This window comes from Strongylocentrotus purpuratus, unplaced genomic scaffold (genome assembly GCF_000002235.5).
Source record: "Strongylocentrotus purpuratus isolate Spur 01 unplaced genomic scaffold, Spur_5.0 spur5_scaffold_4, whole genome shotgun sequence".
Taxonomy (NCBI): Eukaryota; Metazoa; Echinodermata; class Echinoidea; order Camarodonta; family Strongylocentrotidae; genus Strongylocentrotus; species Strongylocentrotus purpuratus.
The window spans coordinates 35,404,455-35,426,882 of NW_022145610.1; the positions used below are offsets into that span (position 1 = coordinate 35,404,455).

Below are 22,428 nucleotides of genomic sequence, written 5' to 3' on the forward strand. Positions count from 1 at the left end.
TTATGAACCAATTATCATTACAACATTTTTGCTCGCTCGTTACGCTCGCTCGCCAAAATAGAAATAACATCGCTTTAAATAATCATGTCCCTGACATGGATCAATGAAATCAAGTTTATGTATACCATGTTCTCACCGTAGAGAAGTGATTTTTTCGCTCGCTAGCTCGTGGAATTATGGGCCCACCACTGACCTGCTACAATATCATTAAAAATATAAATGTAGGGGGGGGGGGTTGCCTGCCCGCCAAAATGGGATTGAAATTGCCTTACACACGATTGTGCCCGCCCCGACCTGCAACAATGAAACAAGTTTTATATAGCAATTCATTAAGAGAAAGGTGTATTTTCGCTCGCTCGCTAAAATGGGTATAAAATCACCCTAAACACAATATTGTTCCCGCACCCGGCATGGGACAATTGGACCAAGTTTAAGTGGCAAATCTTAAAAAAGAAGGGATTTTTTTCTTGCTCGCTACGCTCGCTTGCAAAAATGAAATTAACGTGGCTAACAAATGAATGTGCCCACCCCCGACTTGCAACAATACCGGTTTATATACCAAACGTTACTTAAATATATTTTTTCGCCCGCTCGCTCGCCAGAAGTGAAAATTAGCATCGCCTTTTTTTGTTTTGGTTCGATCGCTTGCCCCCCCCCCCCCCTGACGGAATACCCCAGGTACGCCACTGGCATCCATGCATGCAGGGATCATATGGTTTTAGACCCCTCCCCTTTCTTTCTTTTATTTGTTCACGGTACTCGCTGATTTCACAAATGGCGTTCCATAATTGTCTCTCTTACGTGTTGACTGAAACGAATCACGGTGAGTCTTAACAAAATCAGTTCGGACTCAGCTCCATATAACCCATTTTAAAGTACGCATACCTGTATGAAAGTCAAATCTGTAAAGGCCTAAATAATGTCTGCTCTTTTCGACGATCATCCGATGCATTTTAATGAAGCTCTCGTCAATGTGGTGAAAGTAGAAGTCGGAAGTCCGAGTGAGGTGGGAGAAGGGCTAGGCTGGCTTGAGGGAGAGGACTGCTCGGGCTCGACCGGGGCCGAAGGATCAGCGGAGGAAGAGGAGTACGATCCGCACTGCCCGCAGCGTGGTGTAACAGCTGGTGAACCAGACGAGCTCGGATTGGCTAACAACAATGTCAATGACGAAGAGGGTATTGCAAGTCCGACGTTAAGAAGGAGATTAAATCGAGACGAAATTAATATGAGAACGAGTGGCTTTTACAACAAAAAGGAACTTCAATCCATGGTAGAAGATATCAATGATTCCCGTGTCTCTTTTGAACCATTCACAGACAAGAAGATCCCTGTTTTTGACCGATTCGTCCAAATCTTTGTCGATGGTAGAAAACAGGAATATACAGCATGTGTTGAGTGCCGCAGCCTTATCAAGTATTCAACACGCGATGGCACTCGAGGGTTACACCATCACAAATGCCCACACTACAGATCACGCCGACCCAAGGCAAAAAAGGACGACAATAATAGAGGACCGCAGAAAGAGATAGATGAAGTGATTGAGGAGAAGTCAACAGAAAATGGCAATGTTGTCCCAACCCACACTCCTATCGCAAAAAATGATTGTAAAGATCCTCCTATCTTAGAGTTAGACAGTGGCTTAACGGACGTGTTACCTACCAGTAATTCTTCTAGATCTAGTGCTTCCAACATTCCTAAAGTCAACATGATCCCTTTAAAGAGGGTGCTAGGTGATGCCGGAGGTATCGCTCCTAGGCCAAGATTGAAGAACAAAGTCCGATCCGCAACTTCTTCACCCACAATGGTGATTATGGTTTACAATGCATCAGTTTTAAATTGGATGACTTAGAGCTGCCTGCATACTACTAATAATACTGCATGTGAATCAACAAAAAAAAAATTGTCTTTCTTTCATGTTTTTAAAACTCTGCATGTGCCCTGAAGAGCAATTTCTTGTGCCAAATGCATTCATCTTTTACCTGTTGGAGACAGCTCAACATTTCCAACAACTCATTGTGTGATGAAAATGGACTTAAACAATGCATGTACAGATGATGGAAAATGTTTAATAGAAATGTAATACTGCATCCACTCAATCTCACTGTCTTCACTAAGCTTGGTGGCATGTGTCATTACCCCAGCTCCTAGGACCTGGCACGCAATAAACTGATAAACGGTGACTCACACTACGGTACATACATGCATCTCGTGTGATCTTATCTGTCCTTGCCATATGGTGTTGAGGAATTGCAAATATTTGTCATTGATATAGCCATTAATGTGTACATGTACTGTACATGTGGCAACCCATATGGCTCGGACCTTCTGTAGTCTAGGTATAGATAATAGATATCTTTAATTCATAAGTGCATGATGCTCACATGCATTTCTATTTATAGTGTATGTAATGTATGTCAGATAAAGGAGAGACGATCTTCTTACATCATGTGAAATGGTTTTATCACATTCAAAGTTAAACTTTGATTTTTGAAAAATTGAAATATTCTTTGAATTAAAAGTATGACAGCAGACAGCATGTACACTTCAAATACATATACTTCATCTTCAAGATAATTTGATAGTTTCTTACAGTGAGAAATTTTCTCAATTTGCCTCTATTGTAGAGCATATTTGAAAAAATAAGTACATTAAATGAAAAAAACTACAAGCTAAAACACAATTTATCTTATCTTAAATCCCCACTGCACTACTTATAGCTACTTGCGCCCTCTATATAGCAAACAATGTCTAATCGGTGCCTGTTGGTCCCCCATGATCCCCTTTTTCTTATGTTAATTGAGAGCTGATTTGATGAGATAACCATCTGTCAGTGACCTTGAAGGAAGGTCTAATCCCCCTGGCCAAACTAGTGCAGACAGGCTTTAAATAATAAATACAATCAGTTTTCCTTTGGCAAATAATTGTGTGTAAAATGTTTATACTTTCCAAGATATATGAATAAATATACTTCAAACTCCTTAAAAAAAACACGTAGATTTGTATACTTCTTGTGTTACTGGAACATACAACTGATTGTAATGCTAAGAGGGGAAATACATGTAGTTGTACAAATTCAAAAGACATGCTGGAATATACATGTACAGGTGTATATACTGCAATATACTGTAAAGTATGTACTAGTGTTTATTTTGTCCTAATATCAGAGTTCATTTTTCTGTGTTTCTTTGTTATTCTCCTACTTGTGTATTAGTACATCTGTGCTGAGAATGTACATTTTACTCTTTAAAGTTTTAGTCTTTTTCAAATCATGGATATCTCCATAGATCTATTAGACATTCCAATTCAAAGCATTTTTTTCTTCAGATTCATAAGTTATATATATATATATATGTTATTCCTTTAGTATTTTTGTTTACATCATTGATATCTCACTAAAATAATAATTACATGTACATGTAGCATGGGTTCTTTTTTACTAGGACTTTTTACTCATTCAAAAGTTATAATGGGAATATTAACTTTTGACTTCTCTTTTGTTGTTGTTGTTCATGTTAGCACAAGAAAAGGCGACTTCGAATTACTGACAACTACCGGTACTTCTTTGGATCCAAACAGAGAATGAGTTCCCCAGTGATCCCTCCCCCAAAGCATGTTCTTCATAGCACCTTCCATCATGAAGTGTTACGATCGTGGCAGAACATTGACACAACCATCACACCCGACAATCTTGTATACCCTCTCTTTATCATGTAAGTATAGTGGCCTGTAACACTTGCTGACACATTTCAAGTAAAAAATAATTGAATAAATGAATACAAAAAAATTTACTCTAGTACCATACTCTACAATAAAATCAACAAACTTATTTAAAGATTCCTGTATTATGCCAACAATAGTATTCCCCTCTCAGTAAATTTTCTTGTTATATTAATTTTATGTTAGATTAATAATTCCTTAGTTTAAAATTAACGGTCATGCTTGTCAGGCAGCTTTATTACTTTGTAAGATTTATTTCCTCAATTTCATGTAAAAGAGGAGAATAAGTAATTGTAGCCTATCTTAAACACTTTAAAACCAACACCATTGGTCATTCATTGCTTGTATTCATTATGAATTTTCAATGCTTGCCACATGACAACTGATTAGAAAATATTCAATTTCTCAAATAATAATAATAAATAATAAAGTCATTTTTATATAGCGCATAATAATAAATTCTCTATGCGCTTTACAACAATCAATTATACAATAAATTACATGATTAATATAAAGATTTAATTATGCATGAATTAACAGAATGCATCCTCAAGGCTTCCATTTAATTTGTTTAAATCCCTCTCTGCTGTCACACTTGTCTTTCAGAGATAACCCAGACCAGATAGAACCAGTTTCTAGTCTCCCAGGAGTAAATAGATATGGAGTGAACACCTTACAGGCAGCACTCACTCCACTCGTAGCCAAAGGCCTGAAAGCTGTCTTACTCTTTGGGGTGCCAACAGGTTTACCCAAGGTAAACATGATTTTTTTTGTTTATAATTTATCCATCTTGTTCTCTCTAAATCTCTATCTATCGCTAAAAATTGCCCTTGTCTCTCTCTTTCTGATTTTGTGTGTGTGTCTGTGTCTAACATCTCTTTAAAAAAAAAAAATCCTTTCTCAGCTGCTTTTTCTATCCCCCTGTTAAACCCCACCCCCTCCCAACTCCTCCCCTTTATCTCTTCCCTTCTATCTCTTTCCATATAATTCTTCCCCTCTGTTTCTTCCCCTGTATCTCCCTCCCCCAATTCTTCCATGTATCTCTCTCCTCTATCTCTTCCCCTATCTGTAGAGGTATCATAGTTGAGTGGTTTAAATACCTGACTGGAGATACGAAGGTTGTGGGTTATAACACCTGTGTGGCACTAATGTCCTTTTGTAAGGCATAAAACTATATTTGCCACTCTCCACCCGGGGGTTAAATAAGTACCTTGGAGAAAGTAATTTTTTGGATGCTTTTAGCACTGAAATTGGTAGCTTAGATAGAGCTGGGCTGCTGGGGTAATATTTGGAGCACCTTTGTGTACCTTGCTTTGTGGATATAAGTGTTATAGGAAGCAATATACTTGTGTCTCCTCCTTTATATATAGTTTTTTTGCTCTGTATCAATGTCCTCAACCTTTCTTTCTCTTTCTCTTTCTCTTTCTCTCTCTCTCTCTTTCTCCTCTATCTCTTTCTTTCTCCTCTCTATAATATCTCTCTCTCTCCCTCCATCGCCCTTCCTCCACTCCTCTCTCTCTCTCTCCTGCCCCCCCCCTCTCTCTCTCTCCCTGTGCTTTTATACATTAATAGTTCTCACTTGGTTTGTTTATTTATAATTGTTTCTTGTTTTTTATTTTGTTTGGTTTTTACCCCAGGATACAAGAGGGTCAAGTGCAGACACTGAAGACTCGCCCGTCATTCAAGCTATTCATGTGATCTCAGAGAAGTTCCCCCAGCTCCTTATCTCTTGTGATGTGTGTCTCTGTGCCTATACTAGTCATGGTCACTGTGGTAAGTTGTGGGCCGGCTGGCAGAAGGGCGTTAGCGCGCGAGCGACTCGAAAACTACTTTTCGAATTCGCATTTAAAGATTTGTTTTATATTTAAACTGCTCTGGGTCCCAAAAATTGGTTTAAAACTTTATAGACTAATAGAAATGTTATAGTAGAACATGACCACAATTTTTTTGTGGAAATAAGTCAGTTTTATAAAAAATTTGAGCCAATTTAGTGCTAATGCCCTTCTGCTTAAAGTTACATTTTTTACCTGAAATTCGAGCTAACCCTGTTCTGCCACCCAGGCGACGAAGTCATCTACACCCCTCTCCTTGACCTTCATAGTCTGTGCTTGGACCAGTAGCAAGGTTAATGGATATTTGCAGTTCCAAAAGTCCCAGTGGAAGAAAAGTATATAACTTTTACAGTGTGTTTTAATTATTTGTAAGACTCTTTTCCAAACAAGTGCCTTTGGTTATTGTTCATTTTATGATTCCCAATTCAAAAAGCAATTTACAGTTTTGAGAAGAAAGACTAACTTTCCTTTGTCATAGATGTAGACAAAGTGTAATCTGTGTAAAAGTTCTTATTTTAGTAATGACGAGGGGAGGAAGGGGGTATGGACTCCGTGATAACTCTAGAGAGAGGTGAAGAAGGTGATAAAGCTAGGATGCCATTTTAAGCTCTGTTATGGCAATAAGATGTCTTCATGTTAAGGATTATTGCTTAAATTTAATTTTCAAGTCCAACCATTTCATTGCAGGTATTCTCAATGAAGGCGGCACCTTGGACAACGAGGCAAGCATTCAGAGGTTGGCGGAGGTCGCACTCTCATATGCCCAGGCTGGTAAGTTCACTTTCTTGCCATCTATAGGGGTGTCATGGAAGGGGGATAATTCCCCTCCTGCAAGCAACATTTCAGAACATCTTTGGTCTACCTTACTGTTACATGTAATCATAAATTCTAATTAAAATGGAAAATATATGGCCAAGTTAGTAATAATAATATCAAGTGACCAGTTTAGTAGAGCAGTCCTTTGCTTTCATGGTACAGGCATGGGTCTGGGTATTTGGGTGGGAGAGGGGGAGGGGGAAGAGACAAAGTGATAATAATAATGATAATACTTAGTTTTTATTTTAGCGCTTATTAGAATCACTAAGCGCTTCCAAACTTGGAGATTATTACCTCAAAGAATTAATACCTGCCAGGTACCCATTTACATCACCTGGGTTGAACGTGGGAAAAGTAGATCAATGTCTTGCCAAAGGACATTAGTGCCACGGCGGGTCTTGAACCGCGGACCTTGTGATCGACAGTCTAGCGACTTAACCACTCGACCATGGCACCTCTGATGACATATCAGCCACACGTATTTGAAGTGACAACTGCACTCTATGTAAATACAGCTTTTACAAGAACAAAGGAAGTCTTAAACTCTAAGAAGAGATCATCTGTACAGTTGTAGAGTTCCATCATTTCATCATTGATTAATTACTTTTTTATTTATTTGTTGTCATTTTAGGTTGTCATGTTGTTGCGCCCTCTGACATGATGGATGGAAGAGTAGGCGCCATCAAGCACCTCCTCATGACCAATGGGTTGGGTAACAAAGTGAGTATGCTCATTGATCATTGAGGTGCTACTGGTCTTTGGTGGTGATGTGGCTCTTTGTGGTGTTATGGAAAGGATAAATAATAGTCTCAAATATTTTGTTATTATGAACGGTGTGGTGATATACGGTAAGTATGCTCACAAGTGATTGATGAGGTGTTAGTGGTCCTTGGCTTGGGGCTAGATTGATGCTGTGGCTCCTTGTGGTGTCATAGGTGGGGTAATTAGAATGTCTTATCATCTCATAACCAATGGGTGATGTGATAATAAACAGTGGGAGATTTAAGAGGGTGGAGCAACTCATTTTTGCCCCCTTTCAAAACCAGTGTCATAACAATAACTTAAGTACATAAAGGAAAAAAATACCCCCCCCCCCAAAAAAAAAAGGCTGCTGAATAATCAGAAAATCATTTCCCCCTTGCCTTGTAGAAATAATCACTGAAACAAAATTGTTGTTGCTTGCCTAGAATTCTTTTGGAATCCCCCCACACACCTATTTCCTGGTATGCTTATCACTGAGTTAATTGCCTTGGGCTAGTGTTAAAGAAGATTTCATTATTCTAGTCATTTGATTTACTATCAGATGTTTTTGATTTCTTGCAGGTATCAGTGATGAGCTACAGTGCTAAGTTTGCTTCTTGTTTCTATGGTCCGTTCCGTGATGCTGCCAAGTCAGCGCCTAGCTTTGGAGACCGGAGGTGTTACCAGCTACCCCCAGGGGCCAGGGGGCTTGCCATGAGAGCTGTGGTAAGATGCAAGTCCAAACCATACATGTACATGTATTAAAGCCCCACTGTCCTACTTGTAGCTACTTGCTCCCTATATATAGAAAACTTCCCCAATCGGTGCCTGTTGGTCCCCCATGATCCTCTTTTTATGCCTCCGCCACCGAAGGTGGTGCCGGAGGCATCATGTTTTCGGGTTGTCCGTCCGTACGTCCGTACGTCCGTCCGTACGTCCGTCCCATTTGACCGTTATCACAATATCTCAAGAACCATTTAAGATTTAAACTTAAGACTCGGGAATAGTATTTATCACCATAGGAAGACGATCTGATTAGATTTTGGAGTACGTAGGTCAAAGGTCACAGGTCACAGAGGTCAACTTATGAAATTCCTTGTATTGAGTTTGTTAGCGCGATATCTCAAGAACCATTTGAGATTTAAACTTCAAACTTAAGGATAGTATGTATCACCATAGGAAGACGATCTAATTAGATTTTGGAGCACGTATGTCAAAGGTCAAGGGTCACAGAGGTCAACTTATGAAATTCCATACATTGAGATTGTTATCATGATATCTCAAGAACCACTGGAGATTTAAACTTCAAACTTAGTGATAGTGTGTATCACTATAGGAAAACAATCTATTACATTTTGGAGCACGTAGGTCAAAGGTCAAGGGTCATAGAGGTCAACTTATGAAATTCCATACATTGAGATTGTTATCATGATATCTCAAGAACCACTGGAGATTTAAACTCCAAACTTGTTTAAATTGCTCTATGGCGGAGGCATCATTTTCGACTGCGCGCAGTCAAAATTCCATCTAGTTCTTATGTTAGTTGAGAACTGAGTTAATGAGATAGCCACCTGTCAGTGACCTGGCTGGGTGATCTAATCCCTTCTGGCCCTGTAGTATTGACGGTCTTTAAGGCCCATGAAGGTATCAGGCATTAAACTACCTTGGAAAAAATGCTGTAGTAACAAACAGGAAGTGTGATGAACATGACTGAATTTTATTTAACAAAAAAATACACAAGAGCAGTGAGCGATTTAAATCTAGAAAGCTCCAAAATATCTCTAGTAACCTGTAAAAGAGCATTGGTAATGTAGCAATAAAATAAAGTTATTATCACTGTGAGAAAATCACACTTTAACCACACCAGATCCTTAAATAGCTCCCACGAATAGAAAAGTATTTTACACTGTTGTGCATGTATGCCAGCTTTTATTCAAGTTATTGGTCAAGTAGCCAATTATACCCGAACTCCCTAAATCAATGATTATATAAGACCTTTGCATTCCTTTGAAGTATATGTCAAATTGTCAAAATTACTCATTGTTGACTATCTGTCTCTTCATTTGTGAAGTTTTAAAATGGCCCAGATTGAGAGAGGGATTAACCCTTCTTTTTGTTTGTCCTTTGCAGGATCGTGATGTAGCAGAGGGAGCTGATTATCTGATGGTCAAGCCAGGCATGCCATACCTTGACATAGTGAGGGATACCAAGGAGAAGGTGAGTCATGAATGTGGTCTGATTATCTGATGGTCAAGCCCGGCATGCCATACCTTGACATAGTGAGGGATACCAAGGAGAAGGTGAGTCATGAATGTGGTCTGATTATCTGATGGTCAAGCCAGGCATGCCATACCTTGACATAGTAAGGGATACCAAGGAGAAGGTGAGTCATGAATGCGGGTCATATTTAGCCCGGGGGGGGGGGGGGACTTTAGAAGCCCCCCCCTCAACATTTTTCGCGATAATTTTTTAACGCAAGAAAAATCTTGCACTGAAATTTTGTGACTTTTTTCTTTCGAGTCTTGCACATCTTTTGAAAGAAATTTTTTGAAAATCGGACCTACCATTACAAAGTCACTTGTCCTTTTGTCTTTGCATGTTAGCCCGAAAATCGCTCATTTTTGTGATTTGTGTACAAAACATATGGAAATCTCATTTTTCAAATAAAGAGATAAAACATTGGTTATTTGGTCTTGTTTATAGTTTAGGTGTTTATTTTGGGGTCAAAATAGTTGAATTATAGTTGGAAATGAAATAAAACAACAAAAACAATAAAATACATAAGTTAAAAAAACAAAGAAAAACATAAGAAATTATAGTATTCATAGTATTCTATACACTTTACTTGACATGTATGCAAATTTTGCAGCGATTGGTCATTTCACGGCGGAGATCATTGGGGGGGGGGGGGGGGGGGGGCTTCTGCAGTTTCAAAATAGCCCGGGCTAAATAGGGTTAAAGCCGTCTGTACTACCGGGGGTAGTTTGGCTAGGAGGAATTAGACCACCCAGGGTCGTCACTGACAGGTGATTATCTCATCAACTCAGCTCTCAAATAACATAAGAAAAAGATGATCATGGGGGACCAATGGTCACCGATTAGGCATTGTTTTTTTTATAAAGAGGGAGCAAGTAGCTACAAGTAGTACAGTAGGGCTTTAAAAGAAAACTGTGATTTAATAGAAAAAATCATTAATTGGACTTTCAACCAATTAAAATATATATGAATTCAAATATTTTTCTTAAATTACAGGTTCCAAGAATGATTGTTCAAGGGAAACTAAAATATTTGGTCTTTATGAACAGATGGTCACTAGGATACGTTTCATTGTATTACTGATCTTTGGGATTCATGTGTGCGTATCTATTATATGTAACTCTCAAAATATGACACACTCTACATCTAGATGTGAATAATATTGTACATTAAACCCCATTATGTTGCAGCATCCTGATCTGAAGCTAGCAGTGTACCATGTATCAGGGGAGTATGCTATGCTGTACCATGGGGCTAACCAGGGAGCCTTTGACCTCTCCAAGGCCGTCATGGAGGCGGTCAAGTGCATGAGGAGAGCAGGTAAGCTAATGTAATGAATAGTCTACAGGTACAGACTTCAATCAACACGTATAGCTAATCTTGAGCTCTGTATGGTATGGGCATCTATTCTGGATTGTTTATCCTGCAGTAGATTGATTGTTTGAACCAGTAAAATAAAAAAACAACCTCACAAAAAACTTGCTGGAAATCATCTTCAATATAACCCACAACTCTGTGTTTATTAAGTATTTAACCTGTGTTTATTAAGCGGATGGAGTCGGGCCTACTTTAATAATACATTTATTTCCCTATCTTTCTATGCTCATTACTCAGCTCCTGTACATTTTCTACCAAAATTGATTTGCATGTTTCATTTATTTGTAATCTTGAAAATTCAGAGTAAGTTCTGTTGGATTCTGTGAGAATTTAGTATCTGTCTTACCAGAACCTGATTGAGTCATAAAACCCATTTCAAATAATTGAAATCATTCTGATTAGTGAAATTGTTCAGCAATCCACGAAGTATAGTTTAAATTTATCATAACCTGCAACTGCATATCAATTCATCTCCTATCGCAGGAGCGGACATCATCATCACATACTTTGTGCCAGACATTCTGGAGTGGATCAAGAATACATAGAAATGACCAATCATCGTGATTCAAGCAGTTTTTTATTTTTATATGTTCTTTTATGTGAAGGTACATTGTATGAGTACTTATGATCAAAATGTTCTTGGGAGACCTAGTGATTGAAAATTACATTTGTCTAAATTGACATAAAAAAGAGAGATATAAATATTATTGAGAAGAAAAGTAAAGATCATTTGGTTTTGAGCAATATCTGTTCTTCCATATGTTTCATATTTGTGCATTTTGGTTAAAGAGCTTACATGTGATCAATGTTCACTTACTTTAAAGATTTTCCTCTACATCATGTTTTCCATGCAAAGCATGTTTTCAATTATATATCTTTCTTATTTTATATATGATCTTTCAATTTTTATTTTTATTCTATTCAAATGCAATTATTGTGATGTGCACATTACAGCATATTCACACTGTACTTGCCAAAAATGGATAATTTACATTTACAAGCAATTGGTATGAATACTTCATGTAGAAATTTTAATGAATGTAATCAAATTTACTTTGATTATGGTCTTGTATCTTTATAAAATATAGAGAATGTAGAATATGTAATGCTTAGTTTCCTTTTATTGTGTAATTTTTTAATTCTGGCCTTTTCTGTACAACGCAATATTTCATAGCTTTTAAAAGGCCAAGTCCATGAAGAAAAACAATTGAGCTTTTGTTCTTCTATGTCTTTTTGTTTATAATAGACATTTTGAATATATCATGATTCATGAAGATAGTATACATGTATTATTCTTAAAAATCTAAGGAACTTTGTATGAATATCCTTCACAAATTATGTTATTTTGTTCTTAAAGAGGCCTGGATTTTGTTGACCATTTGTTGGAATGATTTGCTTTAAACAAACATTTCATTTCAATGCGCATTGTACTTTCAATCTTACAGTAGGTGACCTTTGACTGTATTTGAAAGAATAAGGATTTACATGACCTTGTGTAGTACCATTCACAAATGAACGTACATACACACTGTACAATGTCATACAACATTGCCCAAAGAAGGTATTTGATATCTCAAAAATGAAATATTCATGTATATTATTTGCAATAAGCCCAGCACTATTTGACCCAATTAAGATCCACATTGAACATGAGCAATCAAAAAACATGAACAATATTAATAATCGAGGTTCAGAATACTTATAGTGATGAAGTAACAATATCTGATAGCAAGCTTAATAAAAGGACTAAAATTCAGAACAACCTCGAATCATAGTGACGTCATTTCAATTGGGTGATTTAAGCTGATTTGGTATTTTGTTTGTTTTACCTGACTGCTAAGAAAGCATGTGTATCTTTGTAAGAGGACCTTTCTCTTCCACTGAGTCATCGCACCTCAATTTATAATATTTACAATGAATAGATGTACTGACATTTTGATTGTTAGTATTCATGTCATTATTCAGAACCTCCATCACAAAGATGTCATTTGTTTAAAGCAACAGCAATTTCTTTAAAAGTCTGATCGCAGAAGGTTCGCATAGTGTGTGACGGTTTTATAGATATTCTACTTACATGGCTGTAATACCTATACTTGCTACTCTCCACCCAGGTGTTAAAATGGATACCCGGTAGGATGCGACCGTCATTGTTGGTCAAACAGTTTTTGAGCATCGAGTCACACCTGGCTGGAATGCTTCCCAGTGAGTAGAGATTGTGCACAGTGTGTGCGGGCAAGCACTGAATCCAATGACTGGGGTAATAATATATCTGTAAAGCGCTTAGAGACGTCCGAGATGTATTAAGCGCTATATAAAAGCTGAATATTATTATTATTATTACCTATGTTGATCTCAATTTATTACTCAGACAGTTAAAGCTAAACTTTAGTACTGGTAATGCGACTGCATTGTGAAAGAAAAGGTGTGAAAGGATCAGAAACAGTTGATCATGTAGCATGTAAGTATTGGTGTGCACTGCAAGGTTCTGGAGTCATCAAAATCATAATAAATTTGACCGAGTCTTGGTAAAGTAACAAACACTCACATAGAAAGCTATATATGGGACAACACACATCGTGTCGGGGATGGTACTACCTTGGTTTCCTTGTCTTTCTATGCTCATTACTCAGCCAGTATACATTTTCTTCCAAAATTGTTTGGCACATGTCATTTATTTGTAATCTTGAACATTCAGTGTAAGTTTCGTTTGATTCTGTGAGAATTAATTTTTTTTTTTTTACCAGTACTGGAGTTTATCTTTAAAGATGATAATGTTGATGACCATTCTGTTGCATGGAAGAAGGAAATGTATAACTGAAGTGTATACCAAATAATAATAAAAAACAAAACTGAAATCAATCATCTTGTTTCTACAATTGTATTTTGGTATCTCAATCATGTATGCATGTCATTTATGTCTGTCTTACTTGTATGTATGCTTTCTCATCAAACAACAAAATCTGCCTTAAAATATCTGGATGAATTTTGAACTATAATAATATCAAATACAAAAAGGAACTACAACAATATATAAAATTGATACAAATATTAATACAACAACAACAACAATGTAGTTAACAGCAAAGTAATAAAACAAAAGGTCAGCTTCTCTCAAAATATGTCTGTGTAAATTTTGTGTTTTCTAAATATTTTTTTCTCTTCTTCCTTTTTTCCATCTTGCTGTGTCACATTTTAACTGGTCAAAATACTTTCAGAACATTTAGAAGAAGCAGTGTTCTCTATTCATCCCATTCTTGGTACATACATGTAATTATATTTGTAGAGATATCTACATATGATCCTTGAGACAATGTGGTAATTTCATGGTTCTTTGTTTATTAACACTCAACTGAACTCCAATCATTTCCATACACCGGAATGTACAAAGTAGCAATAGTAGTAGTAGTTTAGTAGGTAAAACAAAGTTTTCCTTCCTTGAATCCGTGCCCACATCATATCATATCTGTAGTTTCCATGTGACAAGCCTAGCTACGTTTGTACAACAATTCCAGTCAATCTACGGTATCCTTAAAACAAAAACTAAATTTGGCTTCTTATAACTTGATCCTTACATTCCTCCCCCCAGTTGCAGCTAGAGGGTGCAACGATTAACATTTATTTAACCAAAACTTAATTGTCCATCACTGATGTAAATTAACAAAATACCAACTGTTATCTACATGTATTATCAAATGTTTACAACCATTTTCTGTATATTGTCTCATAACCTAGTTTCTACATTAAATTCAAACACTTTCTATTTATATAATACCTAACTGTTTCCAAAACAAATCGTAATCACAATGAGATGTAACACTTATCTCTCTATACTCTGCCAATTTCTACTATCTAAATGCACAGAAATGACAGAATACACTAAATTCTGCAAAATCAAGCTTTATCCCTGGATTACTATAAACATTCCTGTATCAACTCAACAAAGGCATCCAATACAAAATCATCATGAATCAATGATAGCTTTAAACCAAAATATTTTCAATGTTTACTCATAGCTGTCAAACTTCTGTCAAACTTTTGTCAAAATGTAATACCTATGGTAATTAAATTATCAAAACACCATTTTCGTTATAATTGCCTTTCAAAAAATAACTCTGGAAATAAACCAGTAATATGAAATCCAAACACAAGAATAATTAGTGGCTGTATTTACTACCTTTAACATTTTTCCTTTTGTTTTTACTTAAACATAAAACAATTTCTGAACACCTTCAATTGAACTGAACTGATGTACATGTATACATCAACATAAAAGGAACATTCAAATAACGTAGATGCACATGTACTTTCAAACAATAGAGAAAAGGAAATATTTAGCATTGTGCATAATACCATCTTCATACATGTAATACTTATACTTCTGCTTGAACATTAACCTTGTTCTTTCTATTTGCATATATCAATCTGTCCGAAGTTTACCTGCATGACTGAAGTCACATTGTGGATTGACTACTAAGCACATGCAAATATCCTTGCCATTTGCACATAAAACTAAATAACATTCCTTACTTCACTTAAACATGTTAATCCTCAATTTAAATATAACACTCTGGACTTCCTTATAATGCTCTACACTGCAGAGTGCAGACACATATATTTAAATCTTTTCATTCATGTTAATGTTCTGAACATCTAATGAAATGAAATTTCTAACTTTCTATGTCAACAAATACACTGTTTTCAAAAACACTTTCTCCCTTTAACCCTATTTGAGTTCTCTCTTTCTGGTATGTTTTATATTAACAAAATGTATCTGATTTTAACTCTGAGACTAATTCAATCATTACCTTGAACAAATTTTTAACAAAATATTCTCTTTTAATTATTTGTGTACATGTATGTTCAATCATCCTCAATTTAAACATCCCAATTGTGATAACACAAAGAAATATTGAAACTCAACAAACTTACATATATACATGTATGAATATAAAACATCAAATTTCAAAACAAACATTTCAGTCATGAATAGCATTTCACAGAGTTCAACTTAAACAGTTTGAAAGTTCAATAGTTCGTTCCAGTTCATGTTCATATCCTTTATCGTTCTTGCAAAGCATAAACAATATTCGGTGCTGACTTATCATAATTAAATGTCTTAAATTGACATCCTTTCATGGAAGCGTCTTCTCTTGAATTCACGTAAAACTTTGCTCTCTTGCAATTCGCGTGTTGACAAAATCATCCTGTGTAAATTCGCGACTTGACATATGTTGATCCAATGCAAATTCGCGATTAAACATGTGTTGATCCAATGCAAATTCGCGATTAAATATGTGTTGATCCTGTATTGGCTCATTATCACAAATGATTACCAATTACTAGCCAAAGGGCTATTAATATTTTACTTCTCACTTTAACACAAACACAAAATTTCACTGGCGCTCTGAATTCCACTTGTTCGCTTGATCCAAACACAAATTGCTTCATTTGCTTGATATCCTCCTCCAATAATGATTCAAAGCACATCCACTTAAAGGCACTTTCACATATTATACATATAGATCCTTTCATAAATTTGAGACAAACTCCATTCAAATTTCCTGCTCCAGTAGAATACACAACTTGGTTACTGGTCTTACTAGCGATGTTGTTGCAGTTTTCACTTTCGCTCTGCGGACGAACCCCTTGTTGTCTGGCATAACCTCTTGCACTCGGGCCATGGACCAGGAACATCTGTGCGCTGTTTCGTCTATGACGAGTACAATGTCCCCCACCTGAAGGTTACGACTTGGCTGCAGCCACTTTTGTCGGCGTTGTAGAGAAGGCAGGTACTCTCGCACCCACCTCTTCCAGAATAGGTCTGCCAAGTACTGCATCTGTTTCCACCGCTTCTTTGCGTAGATGTCCTTGTCGTCGAAGATCCCTGGAGGTAGCGTCGTTGAACCCTTCATAGTCAGCAAGCTGTTTGGTGAGATTAAATCCAGATCATTTGGGTTGTCTGAACATCGGGTAAGAGGCCTACTATTTATGACGGCCTCCACTTCACACATGAATGTATGGAGCTGCTCCTCATTCTGGTAGGACTTTAGATACTGCTCTCTCATGACTGCACACAGTATCTTTCTGACTGTTCTAATTTGGCGTTCCCATACTCCCCCCTGATGGGAACCAGCAGGAGGATTGAAATGCCATTTCATGCCATGGTTTGCATGAAAGTTGATCAGCTGGTCTTGATTCAGCTCCTTTAATGCCTGCTTCAGTTCCCTTTCAGCTCCTACTAAATTTGTACCATTATCCGAGAACATCTCTTTCATAGGTCCTCGGCGGCTGATGAAGCGACGAATAGCCTCAATACAGGAGCTTGTGTCTAGACTCGATGCAACTTCAATGTGCACCCCTCTGCAGGACAGGCATGTGAAGATTACGCCATATCTTTTCCTTATGCTTCTTCCACACTTTATTTCAAAAGGACCAAAATAGTCCATGCCAACTCTGGTGAACGCCGGCTCGTCACTCTGAACTCGACTTCTTGGAAGTTCTGCCATTTTCTGATGACCAGCCTTTCCTTGGTTCTTTCTGCAAATGATGCATTTCCTTGCTATGTTTCGTGCTAAAACTCCAGCTCCTACCACCCAGAATTTCTGTCGTAATTCAGCTACCATGTGATTTTGTCCCTGATGACCAACTCTCCTATGGATGTATTGCATTAAAAGAGTGGTTACATGATGCTTCTTTGGTAGGATGTATTGATGTTTAGCACTGCTTGGAATCTGGGCATTCTGCAACCTTCCACCTACTTGAAGTAACCCATTGCTCAATTCTGGATCAAGGTTACTAAGGGTAGAGCGTTTTGGTACTCCTTTCTCTTCTCCGTGACCAGCCAGTCGTTTCATTTCCTCTGGGAATGATTCAAGTTGCAATTGTTTAACAATTGCGACTTCGGCATCTTCAATGTCCTTATTTATCAGGCTGAACATTTCACTGGAATTGCCATCTATTCCTTTCCCCTTTCCTTGTAGCATTTTCTTGAACTTCAATATCCAGGCAACTCCTCGTTTCAGCTTATCCCAATCAGAATAGTACGACAGGAGTGCACTTATTGGATCCTCCTTGTTTATCATTGTGGCATGAATGTGAGTCTCATCCAAATCTCCTGACATAGTATCATCAGCTTTCTCCATTCTTGCTGGAGCTTTCACACCCTCAGATGGCCATATTTCTTCAGACCGCTTTAGGAATTCTGGGCCTTCAAACCATTCCTTCTTCTTGGTTAGTTCACTGGCATCCAATCCCCTGGATGCATGATCTGCCGGGTTTAACTTGGTAGGAATGTACTTCCACTGATTTGTCTCTGATCCATCTCGGATGATACTCAGTCTGTTTGTCACAAATACTGGATATCTGGCAGTTTCGTTGGCAATGTATTTCAGAACTGTTTGACTGTCCGTCCAAAATACTGTCTCATCCAACTCCATATTCATTTCCCTCTTGATCATACTGTCTTGCTTTACTGCGAGTGTTGCAGCAGTTAACTCCATCTTAACAATAGTGTGAGGCTTCAGTGGGGCAACCCTGGCTTTGGCTGTCAAAAATGCCACATGAACCTCTTCATTCTCATCTGTCTGTCTCAAGTAGGTCACAACACCATAGCCATCCATGCTAGCATCGGCAAAGTGGTGCAGCTGTCTGTTTGTTACTATACCAAAGTTCTTTGGTTTTAGACATCTTTCAGTCTTCACCTGGTCAAGATTTTGTAGCTCATTCATCCAATGTTCCCATTCCATTTTCTGCTTTTCAGGGATTGACTGGTCCCAGTCCAATTTAGCTTGGCACAATTCTTGCAGAATTATCTTAGCCTTCAGAACGAATGGTGCTGCTAGCCCGAAGGGATCATAGACTGAGCTCATTACTGATAGGATGTTTCGGCGAGTAGCCTTTCTTGACATTTCTTTCAATTTGAAGCCTAACTGGTCATTTTCTGGATCCCATCTCACACCAAGAGCTCGTTCAGTTGGAAGAACTTCCCTTTGTAAGTCCAAATCCTTCAATTCAACGGCATGTTCCTCCTTTGGAATGGAATCCAAGACCTCTCGTCTGTTGCTTGACCATTTGGTTAACTTGAAGCCTCCCTTGGACAACACTTGTCTTAATGATTCAGCTAGATCAATGCCTTCTTGGGGTGTTGATACTGACTTCAGAAAATCATCAACGTAAAAGTCTTTCTGTATGGCATCTAGGACTTCTTCCTTTGCACAACCTTCATTGTCCTTTGCTGTTCTTTTCAGGGCATAATTCGAACAACTGGGAGAAGATGTAGCCCCAAAAAGATGGACTAGCATTCTGTAGGCTACTGGCTCTTTGGTGATATCCCCCTCAGGCCACCACAAGTAACGCAGCATGTCGCATTGGTCTGGTGTAACTTTCACCTGATAGAACATAGACTGTATATCTGCCATTATAGCCACTTTCTCTTTCCTCCATCTGAGGAGAACACCAAGCAATCTGTTGGTTAGATCTGGTCCTTGTAGGAGTTCCTGATTAAGAGACTTTCCTTTGTAGCTGATAGGACAATTGAAGACTACTCTAATCTTTCCTGGCTTTTGGGGATGATACACCCCATGGTGAGGGATATACCATACCTTCCCATCATGTCTGTCCAAGTCTGCTTCTGGAACCTTCTCTGCATAGCCTTGCTTTTCCAGATCATTCATGAATGTGGTGTACTGTTCATGGATTTCCTTGTTCTTTGATAACTTCTGTCCTTGTCTTTCAAGAAATCTTTCAGCTTGGTCCTTGTTGTTAGGCATAGCCACATCTCTCTGCTTTAAGGGCAGATCCATCTGATAATGATTGTCTTTCTTAGTGATAGATTTCTCCATTATGTCCAAGAAATTCTTGTCGTCAACTGACAGGCCCTCTCTGTGATCACTTAGTCTCTCTGTAAATTCCATATTGCAGAAGTCTTTGAATTTCCGTTCTAATTCCTCTTGTCTAGGAATGATGGAAACTTCTTCCTGTTTACAAAAACAGACTTTGTGAATATCTGCTTGCTCATGAGCTTGTATACCATACACGAGCCAACCTAGCCTTGAGCGGATAGCATATGGTTCTTCGATGTCACCAGCTTTAATTTCTAGAGGCATCGATGCTGACGGAACGTTGGCTCCAATCATGAGAGTTACCCTTGAAATAGAGTTGCGGTTACTTATTTCGGGCAATTCTATGTCCTTCAGATGTTTCCATCGTTTCAGATCCTTTTGAGTTGGAGCATCTGAAACTGTCACTGGTATACCATCTTTGACATAGATGGGCGGAAGATTGATGAATTCCTTCTCCTTTACTCCTGCGATCTGCAGCTCATCTACAGTGACTTCTGTATCTATCACTTCTTCAAGATTCAATGTCTTGACTATTAGCTTGGTTTTCCTAGTTCTTGCATGCAGCCTTTGGGTAAGTTCTGTGTCACAGAAGACTGTTCCGCATCCATTATCTATGAATGCATAAGTTGATATGCATCTGTCATTTCCTTTGTGCTTCACGATGACTGGAACTATCGTCATGCACGTCGATGTCTGGGGTTTTCCTCCAACACTTTTCTTCACATTGGTAGACCCTGAAGAGATCTTTCCAGCTTCACTTTGCACATCGGTAGATGTTGAAGCATCATTGGTGGTTTTCCTTGTATTTCCTTCTCCGTCTTTCATCCACCTGGGATCATGCATTAGAGTGTTGTGCATCCTGTCGCAGACATCACACTTGATCTTACTCTTGCATTCCTTTTTCAGATGTTTTGGTTTCAGGCATCGGAAGCAGAGGCCTTTCCTTTTACATTGCTCTGATCTTTCTTCAACTGTCAAGGCTTCAAATTTTCGGCACTCGTCAATAACATGCCTTGAGTTGGTGCCACAGAAAGTACAACTTGGTTCCCTATTGTCCTTCTGCTCCCTATCCTGTTGTGTAGCTGTACCAAATGCCTTTGTGCTTCTTGATTTTTGTAGTTTTTCTTTCTCATCTTTATTGTAGGAAGCATTTTTCTCAGTCCTCTGATATCCCAATCCCTGTACCATGGGATCGTTAATGTTTCTTTCAGTCTGTATGACGAACTGTGCAAGGTCGTCCAGGGTGGGATTCCTATTGGCAATATCACGAGTCAGGCCTACTCGTGAGATCCACTTCTGTTGGAGATACAAGGGTAGTTTGCTTGCCAGAACTCTCAGAAAACTTGCACTATCCATGCCTCCTAAGTCCCCTGCTGCTCTAACATGTGAGCAATTATTGAGGTATATTGCGAATTTTCGCAATCCTTGCCTATCTCCTGATCGTATCTGCTCCCAGGCAATTGCCCTTTCCTTGTATGCATTTATTATGTTACTCTGCTTTCCATAGTCTCTGTGTAGCATGGACTTGGCAGTCTCATATGCCCTCTTACTTGGTTGTATGTGGGGGCATTCTCGAATAAGCTCATGCGCTTCTCCTCGTGTGTATTTTAGTAGAAGCTCTAGTCTTCTGAAAGGTTCATCAGTTCTCTTTTCAACCACATATTCAAAATTCCTTATAAAGGTAAGGTAATCAAGTGGATCCCCATTGAACGGCTCGAGATCTGGCGATGGTAGACTGTTTTCTGCAGTGAATCTAATCATCTCCCTAAGCATCTGTTTGGTGGCTCCTTCTTCATTGCTCACAGGTTCCTTACGAAAGGCTTGTTCTTGTTCTTGTCCACGATCACGGAAAGAATCACCTCTAACTTGATCTCGTTCTTGTCTACGATCACGGAAAGAATCACCTATTACTTGTTCTCGTTCTTGTCCACGATCATGGAAAGAGTCTCCTCTAACTTGATCTCGTTCTTGTCCACGTTCACCGACAAAATCACCTCTAACTCGTTCTTGTCCACGATCACGGAAAGAATCACCTATTACTTGTTCTCGTTCTTGTCCACGATCACGGAAAGAATCACCTTCCACTTTCCATTTCTGTAGCTCTTCCTCTGAATCTTGTTGTAGAAGCTTCAATTCTGCTTGCAAGAGAATAGCAGTCTTTTGTCTTTCAATCTCCGCTTCTTCATCCTTCAACAGCTGACTCTTTCTCAAATTCTCAGCCTTTTCTTTTGCAATTCGTATTTCTTGTTCGGCTTGTTCCATTTCATGTTGTTTTTGAAGTGTTCTCAGTTTCTTCTCAAGTTCACTCGTTTGATGTAAGGCTATCAACTTTGCTTTAAGTTGTCTTTCCTTCTTTCTCTCTCTTTCTCTCCTCTTTGCAGTACTGGCAGAAGAGGCCGATGATCCACATAATGACAATGTGGATTCTGAGTCATCTTGATCTTCTTTCCCATTCTCTAGATCTCTTTCTCTAGCAAAGCTCCTTGTTGCACCACTCTCCTTATCATCAACATGATCAATATCATTGCCACTGGCATTGCTCAGTTCCTTATCTTTCACGACATGATCGATATCATTGCCATTGGCATTGCTCAGTTCCTTATCTTTCCCACCTGGGGATTTGGGAGTAGTATTCCCATCCAGCATAATTGCAATTTACTTGATAAAAATTCCTTTCAAATCAGCAGTAACGTGTAGAGCTATAGAGTCTAGCCGATTTCACTTCAAAGTTTCATTTCATTCAGCCGATTTCACTTCTGAGTTTCATTTCATTCAGCCGATTTCACTTCTGAGTTTCATTTCATTGAATTACTCACTGTGTCACGTCACGTCAGACTTTAGTACTTGTG

General features: G+C 38.3%; 2 protein-coding genes across 2 annotated transcripts; one reads left to right on the top strand and one right to left on the bottom strand.

Annotated features, from left to right (window-relative positions):
• The first annotated feature begins 829 nt into the window (after positions 1–829).
• LOC577020 (delta-aminolevulinic acid dehydratase) lies at positions 830–13,111 on the top strand. Its single transcript, XM_030997751.1, has 10 exons — positions 830–1,804; positions 3,517–3,710; positions 4,324–4,471; positions 5,355–5,490; positions 6,237–6,320; positions 6,997–7,085; positions 7,689–7,832; positions 9,237–9,323; positions 10,553–10,682; positions 11,223–13,111. Exons 1-10 carry the CDS (start codon positions 920–922, stop codon positions 11,282–11,284), a joined length of 1,959 nt encoding a protein of 652 aa, XP_030853611.1. The 5' UTR covers positions 830–919; the 3' UTR covers positions 11,285–13,111.
• A 3,180-nt stretch (positions 13,112–16,291) lies between these two features.
• LOC115929120 lies at positions 16,292–22,225 on the bottom strand. Its single transcript, XM_030997341.1, has one exon. It carries the CDS (start codon positions 22,223–22,225, stop codon positions 16,292–16,294), a length of 5,934 nt encoding a protein of 1,977 aa, XP_030853201.1.
• Between the last annotated feature and the right edge of the window lie 203 nt (positions 22,226–22,428).